Source organism: Nicrophorus vespilloides, unplaced genomic scaffold (assembly GCF_001412225.1).
Source record: "Nicrophorus vespilloides isolate i.1.1-1 unplaced genomic scaffold, Nicve_v1.0, whole genome shotgun sequence".
In the NCBI taxonomy this organism is placed as follows: Eukaryota; Metazoa; Arthropoda; class Insecta; order Coleoptera; family Silphidae; genus Nicrophorus; species Nicrophorus vespilloides.
In genome coordinates, this window is record NW_017096028.1 from 2501 (window position 1) to 11172 (window position 8672).

Sequence of the window (8672 nt, forward strand, 5' to 3'; positions counted from 1 at the left end):
TTCAATTTGTTTATAATAAGTTACAGTGTTCATCATGATAAATACTAGTTGTTATCGTCGTTGAGTAAACAGTGAAAGTAATGAACTTATCGATAGCGCTAGTCGAAGAAATGAATTTTGTAGTGCGGCCAAACTAAAAAAAACTTGAGAATATACTATTATACTTTTATTCTTAAGTGAAAAATGGAAGCAAAAATACCCAATTTTCATGATTTTCATTTACATAATCTTCAATATTTTCGATCACTTCAATTGGATCAGGCTCAGACTTAGTAATACTGAATTCAGTATTATCATGGTCACTTTCTCGTTCGGCTCATCATCGATGTACAGTACATCCTCTTCTTCCGATTCGACTCCATCAAATATAAAATCGTTTGTATCTAAGATTACTTGAAGTTCTTCAATTTATTTGTAGTATTTTACAGCGTTCAACATGATAGATACTAGTTGTGATTGTCAGTGAGTAAACAGCGAGAGTTATGAACTTCTCGATAGCGCTCGCTTTTATACCACATAGTCGAAGCGTACTCGGGTAGTTCGCAAAAATGCACCGTACATATGAACTCTAATTAAAGTTAGATATTTAAACTTTTCATATTTGTAATTGTAATGTAATTCGTGTTCAAAGTTTAAAAAATCCTCGAAAAAGCAGTGTTTTTAGATTTTATTGATTTACTCGAAAACTATAATAGATAGAATGAATCTAAAAAATGCATATAAAAGCTGAATGTTTGGGGAATCCAACAAGTATAAATATATCTATACTTGATATACTATCTATACAAAAAATAATTATTAAAAAGCAATGTTTTAAAACCATTTTAAACAGTAAAGTCTCTTTTTGTACCATTTATTTTTATCATTTATTTGCTTCCTTTATTGGTCCGGTTTCAAACAGTCCGGATTATTGGTGGAGTCGATTTTAAAGCTATGCGATTTTATGGCTGTATAAAGATTTTAAAATTGACTAAAATGTTAAGATCGCTATCAATCTAATTTATAATTGACAGAGATTTTTTGTTTATATAAAAATAATTTGAAAAAAATGAATAAGACATACCTAAAAGTTCCAATAGAGGCGCTGCATTTTCCTTACTGATTAATTTAAAAATATGCTCGATGCCATCAATAATTCGCTTCAATTCAATCTTCTTTGTATTTAACGACAAATCTGCTTTTGAAACCTAAAACATGTTATTAAATAGACTAAAAAAATAAAGAAAATCACTAATCACCATAGATTGCTGATGAAGTAACTCTTCTTTGAGAGCGTCAAAATTATGCTTTTCTTGATGCTTCCTAGACTCGCTAATATTTCTTTGTTCATCTGAAATAATATTGATATAGTTTTAAATAGTCATCTTCATGCATCAATGTAGTAAAAAAATATATACCAATTGTAGATTGATAATCAGCAATGTTGCTAGAGATTGATTCCAATTCAGTGTTCAAAGCGTTAGCGTAATTGAAAAGAGCGTAGTTTTCTTCTTCGCTCTTCAGAAATTGACTCTTGATTTTATCAATATCTTCTTCACCTGTGAATTCCTAAAAAAAATAAACAGTTTAACCGCAATCACTCAAAAACCGTTATGTTTTATAGTACTTTGATTTTCTTAAATGTATCTGCATAATGCACCAACTCTTGTTCAAGCATGATTTTGCTCTGCTCTTTCTGCTCCTTCTCTTTACGAACCAAATCAACCATTATTCGTTTTCTGCTCTTCGAATCCAAAAATTCCCCCAGATTCGTTTGATGATCCAACTGCCTTTTCAATTGAGTCATTTCCTCTACGTGCGATGAGACCTTATTCTGAGCTTTGTATTTCAAAACTCGCAACTTTTCCATCAGCTCTTCGCGCTGATCGAAAGCGAGAGTCGTCTGCTCGATCACATCCAACATGAACTTCTTGCCGAGGTGAAGATCGTTCACCAATTTCTCCCAAGTTTCATTGAAGCTTTGCCTGAAAGATTACTCTTTACTTCGATCAATTCATTTCTCGATTTCCTTTACCTTTGACGCAACAATGAAGCCATTTGTATGCGGCGTGCTTTGTTATCGGCCAGGATGCTGCAGAATTGCGTAACTGTCAAATTCAAACGGTTTTCCAGTCTCTTCACTGATTCAACTTTGCTGCTTTTCAAGTCCAGAATTGTCGAATCCGATGGAGCATTTTTGCTTAGAATATTTATTTTCTTTTGCACCTGTAAAATGATAAAATTAAATATAATTTGTTACATTCATGAACAAACTATTGCCAAGTAATTAATCTAAATACTTTGGAAGCTTGACAAGTTACTTGTAGAAGTAGAAGTTTTAATGATTATACCGTATCTACTTGTGCGTCAAATTCTCGTAAATGTTGCTTGATTTCCTTGATGCTCTCATCAAGCACAAGATGTTCCTTCAAAAGGTGTTGAATTTTCTTAATATTAACTTCATCATCGCTCCTCTTATTCTCAATGGTTTTCAGCTCATTTTGCAGATCGTTCGCCTCCTTTCGGTATAAATTTAACATCTTCTTTTGTTGGGTAGTTTGGTTACTGGACGCTTCCATCGCTGCTCTATCGTGCGCCATAATCCTTAACTATTAAAACTCATCATTAAAAAAAAATCCTTCACTCATCTCCTCATTATACCTGACGTTTCAGTCGTACTAATTCATCCTCTTCGCGAAGCTTCATCGCAAATTGTTCTTCTCTGCTTAACGATTTTCTTTTCTCTGCCATCTCTTAACAATTTTACTTAAATAACTGAAGAAGTAATATGTACAGATTATTAATTATTTAACAAGTAAATATTTGGTTTCACCATGTAAATAACAAACGCTCTGATCAATTTCAATATACATTTTGTTTTGCTGGTTGTCCTGGCAACGACCCAGTAAACAAAACATTTGGGGCAAACCACTTTTCGGTTGTGGATCCTCGTTAACACAGTACCAGCAAATCAATGGATATTCATCCAAGGAAAACTGTGAGTCTTTTTTTTATAATTTAATATATTAATAATAATAATTGTTAACGTGCATTATAAAACAGAAACAATAACACACAAAAAAAAGTGTGTGTAGATGTTATTATTCTGGCTGTGGCAATAATGCGTGTGTAATTATGTCACAATTATTTAGTTCATTTGTTTATGGAAACATAGAGCTGTCGAAACTTTTTCCATGAAACCGTGTATGATGTGCTGCATATATGGATCCATACATTTCTTAGGTAAAAATTGTTTATTTTCACATAAATTTCATTTATTCGTTTCATTTATAATGAATATAGTCAATAGGATTTTATAACAATTGATCATTTTTATGTCTTATATGTCGATTTTTTAATTATCTATTTGTGACTCTTATAATGAATATTGTTAGTATTATAATTAAAAATACTTACGTTTTATCATAAATAAACAAATTAAAATAAGAACGTTTGAAAAAGCAGTGTTTTCACATTTCATTGATTTACTGTATATTGCTGTAATACGCGTTCAAAGTTGCAAAATTGAAATAATAACAGTGTTTTCACATTTCATTGATTTACTCGAAAACTATAATAGATAGAATTAATCCAATATATGCATATGAAAGATGAATGTTTGGGGAATCCAGCAAGTATAGATACATTCCTGTGCTCTTATCCATATTGCTGTAATACGCTGTCAAATTTGAAAATTTTATCCATTATATATCTAAATTTTGACCAACTGGGACAGTTTATTGTTAAGTGTAATTAAAAGAAAAGTATAGATTCAAACTAATTATGTAAATAAATCATTTTAAAAAAACAGTCCAAGGATAGTTATTTTGGGGTATGCGTTTTCAAGTTCATCGCTAATAATAAATAATGTTTTTTTTTCTTCTTCAGAATTGCGTGGCGAGAATGAAAGCTATTACATGTGGATTTGATAACGAGATGGGTGTGTCGTAATTCCATAGAGTACACAAAACAAAAACGGTGAGTTTTCATATATTAATCAATTGTTATAAATATAAAAAAGATTAGATCAAAATAATTATTATTGTGTTATCTGTAGACATATGCATCACTCCCAATTAATGATATTTGCAAAGAAATGATAATAAAATATTTTTAATATATTATTTAAATAAATTAACATTACAGCTAAAAATTTCGAAGGTATATTCAAAAGTTTATATTTTTTAGTACAAAATATTATTTATTTTTACAGGCTATAACATAACTGAATTAAGATTTAATCTGATTTAGTCAAAAATATTTTTTTTTTCACTCTAACTTTCAAATTAAAAAAATGATAACATGATACAGCAACAATTTGTCCAGACTGTCTATTTTGCTCATCATATATCATATTTATTAATACAGGTATCCCCCGACTTACGAACTAGTTCCGTTCCAAATGGTCGTTCGTAAGTCGAATTTGTTCGTAATATGAAAAATTTCATAATATAATTATCACAGTTTATAGTGGTTTTTACTTTTATATATGTTAAATTTGGTATTACTGACTGCATAACTTTGAAAAACTAGATTCAAATAAACAAAATTCTTACAAATACTTTTCAATGTAGACATCACAAGTATTTAATAAAAAACGACAAAAGAAGCAAAAAAGATGGTACATATTCCAAAAATATTATATTTTATTAAAAATATTATCAATTTTTGTTTGGATAGTTAATTTTTTATCACTATATATCTCCTTGTAACAAGCTAGAGCTTTTTGTTCGTAAGTCCGGGAATTCATAAGTCGGGAGATACCTGTATTGGTTTATTTTTTAAAACATAATGTACAACATTTATTATATTTTTTTAATTTACTAATGCTATTTATTTTAGTTTATTATTTATAATTAAAAAGCACGGGGCCAAAGTGTAAGTTTATCTAATGTTTTATTACCTTCTAAGGTTTCGATATTCGAATTACTTCTTTTCTGTATCTTTTATAAGAACCACTTAAAAAAACTATACTGAATAAGCAACAGAATCTCAATTACATGCATTAAAATCCTCATTAAATATCTCAATACTTATTAAGAAATAATACTGAATCATTATTTTATATTTATTCTGATTGATGCATCATTTGCAAAGCAAAAAAATCCTTATGGTATAAATCAAATCAATAACTAAATTTAGACATGAAGACCTCGGACTCATTTCGCTTTTGAATCAATTAGTTTTAGCAAATTACATATGTATTTAGTACTTTTTTTTTTGTAATTTATTAAACATTTTAATTATTTGGAATGATTCATTCGCATCACATGTTTGTGTCTTTCTGTACTCTTCATTTTGCGACGACAAAAAGGTTATTTAACTTTTCTATTTTAAAATATTCCATGGTCAAATGAGTCAGGATGTGCATCGAAATTGAAGGTAGCCTTTGAATTTTTTATGAACCGATGCGTAATCAAAGATTTTCTCCAATGTTAAATAACGTTGTTTTTACTTTCGGTTCATATTCATTGTTTCATCTAATTTGTAATGTTTAATGATACATTTTTGTGTTCGAAGTGGAATTAATTCCAACAAATTAAAAATATTTTTTTTAATGATTTTGAGTAATTTGTTAATTAGGTTAGCAAGGTCTTGAATAAACGATTTGGAGGTTCATTAATAGTTTGTGTATAGAATATTAATTTGAAAATAATAATAATATGTAGTTACTAAAATTAATTTTAATTAATATAATGTAAAATCCGGTTTGAATTTGGTCCATAGTTTTTTTAGCCGTAAAGATCAAAACATTTTGTAATTATTATTATAATATATACTACTAATTATTCAATTTTTTGTGAGATAATTTATATTTAAACGTAAATTACAAATTGCTTTCATTTAAATAACATTACATAACAACGTCAAAAAAATTGTTTAAACCAGCGTTTTCCAAACTGTGAGGCACGCCTCACTGTTTTCACATTTCATTGATTTACATTCACATTTCACATTTCCTGTGCTCTTATCCATATTGCTGTAATACGCGTTCAAAGTTGAAAATTCAAGACTTTATTTATTATTAGATTGTTTGGTCGGATATCCTTAAACGCTTTCAAACAACTTATTTTTGGTTATTTGCTGTTCTCGGCTTTAAAATAGATACTAACATTAATTTGACATTAATCCATATATTACATCATTGAAATAAAAAAAAGGTTTCCTTCAATTTCCTCCTTTCTCGATCAATTATAAATACACTATACCGAAAATAATTTAATAAATTATATGACCTCCATTTCCTAAATCAGTTTGCATATACTTTGCATTGTGAGTCATATTTATTTTACACTACCTGCAAATTTCTCTCATGCATAAATTTAATATACTTCGTACTTTTTGAAGATTATTATGTAATACAAATTTATTGAATGTTAAACTTAACTGATTACTATCATATCAGTTATTCTGTAAAACATCGTAAGATAATCGTGATTCAATTAAACTTGAAGTAAAATTTGACTTTTATGAAGTTTATTAAACTTATATGAAAATAATGTAAATCATTTTAAAGTTGAGAATTAATTAAACTTGACGAAAGATTTGTGTATTTGTAGTTATCATGAAATACGAAAGTTTTGCAAACATTTTAAAATCATTTTATAAAAATAGAAATTATTATTTGCGTTTTTTTGATTATTTATTATGTATTCACGACAATTTTCGAAAAATCATGATGTAAATCTTATAATGAATCATACATTGAGCAAATAATTAAGTGTTTGTTTTGTTGCCGATTCTTTGAAAATGCAGTCGTTTCTTGGTATAAGCACGACTTACGTTCACCAGAATTATTCTTTCACGCTTCCTGCAGACGCCATTCGCTCCAACTGCTTTTTGTCTTTCATGGCTCTCTAAGTGCTCTCATTATCTTCCGTTCCGTAATCTCATTATCGGAATCGAAAATCTGAGGTTTAGCTGCATGTACTATGCATGTGTTTCTTCCGCGAAAATAGTTGTAACACAAGAAATATTTATCATATTTACATTTACTCTGTTTTCATTAACCAACGAATGATTTTAGATAAATATTTTTTTTTTAGTAATAAAAAAATAACATTTGTAAGCTTATGTATTTTAATAGAAGTCTTCATTCTGCTATTAAAATTGAAATAATTTGTACGTACCAATGGTTCACATCGTTTAAACTCTTGAATCTAGATCATATTTTATATCTAAAGTAGTTTTTTTTACTAATTGAGTAATTTCGACTATTAATTCAATAAAAAATAAATTCACAAAATATTTTTTATTCAATTAACTAATAGAATTTACTTCGTTAAGTGAAACTTCGTTTTCAGAGGTAATAATACTATGGACCGAATGGGGTTCTTACTAATTCGTTTCTTTATAAAGAAAATGACAACAACAACCAAAAATGTTCTTAAATAAACAGTCAATTTATATACAAAATAATATCTCATTATCAAATATGAGTCTAAAGTTGATTAGTTATGGGTTTTTCTCTTTCATTTAACAAATGTCTATGAGTTATTACATTTAACATAGATTACTTTTTTTAAAACATTTTCAATGTAATTTTAAACTTATTTTAATATTTGCTTATGAACATTAATTCTGTATTCATTTTATTTTTTTGTTGCTAAGGAGGTTTTCTTAATTAATTCTCTTATTTTAACATTTCTAATTAAGTTCTTACCAAGAAGTTACAATTTTTTCAATAAAATTTTTAATAGTGTACTTTTTCTAAAAACTTTTATTGGACAATTATATATTATCCTCTAGTTCAATTAAATTACTTCATATTTTACACAAGTATTAAGATTTTTTATTTCATGATCCAATGGTTCAATTAATAATCAACTAAATTTGCAAACTTCGTTATATCGAAGCTTCGTTAGAGAAATAAAGTAGTAAAATAATCAATTATGAATGAAAATTGAATAAAATTAAAATAAATGTAATTCTAATGTATAATAGAAGTAGATTTTATCATTTTATAGATAATAATATTGATTTACAGTGAATATTATTTTTTATTATTTACATATCATTGGATGCATCAAACATTCTGAAACATGATAATAAATATGTCAAAACGAACGTATATTTCGTGGAAATAAATTATATAAGATATCAATATTCAAACAATTCATGCTTAAAATATGTGCAAGATAATACTCATATAAAATATATTTTTATGCCAAGGATCGAGAATTTAAAAATGTTTTCGTAGAAATCAGGCGATTGTTGGAAATCAGCAAGTAATACGAACAATTTCTATATAGATTATGAAATACCAAGTACGTTCATAAAATAGTTTTATAACATTTCTATAGTAGTTTATACTTTATTTGTTTTCTATATTAGTAATAACTTTATTTTGAGATTTCATTTTCAACACTGCAGCAAATTAGAATCAAAACTGGAATCAAATCTCGAATAGTGCGGTAAACAGCACAAAAAGAGACTTACATATAAAAAGGGAAAAAAACGATTATTTATGTATAAAAACTAATTTTGTGTATTATTTTCTTAGAATTTATTTATATTTTATTAAATTCAAATTTAGTTTGTTTTGAAAATTTGAAATCAAATCGTGAATCCGCACTATGTGAGTTATAACTTTATATTAATTTTAAATTTATCCATTATTTAAAATTAAATTTAAATAACATATCAAAATAATTTAGGAAATGAAAATCGAAATACTAGATAATATTTTACTA

At 27.3% G+C, this 8672-nt stretch overlaps 1 protein-coding gene across 1 annotated transcript; it reads right to left on the reverse strand.

Annotated features, from left to right (window-relative positions):
* Positions 1 to 243: 243 nt before the first annotated feature.
* On the reverse strand, positions 244 to 2751 carry LOC108569193 (outer dynein arm protein 1-like). Its single transcript, XM_017930658.1, has 8 exons — positions 2641 to 2751; positions 2331 to 2588; positions 2015 to 2205; positions 1607 to 1964; positions 1398 to 1548; positions 1239 to 1330; positions 1064 to 1187; positions 244 to 401 (listed from the first exon to the last, which is right to left on the reverse strand). The coding sequence occupies exons 1-8, from the start codon at positions 2728 to 2730 to the stop codon at positions 244 to 246; spliced, it is 1422 nt and encodes a 473-aa protein (XP_017786147.1). The 5' UTR covers positions 2731 to 2751.
* Positions 2752 to 8672: the final 5921 nt, after the last annotated feature.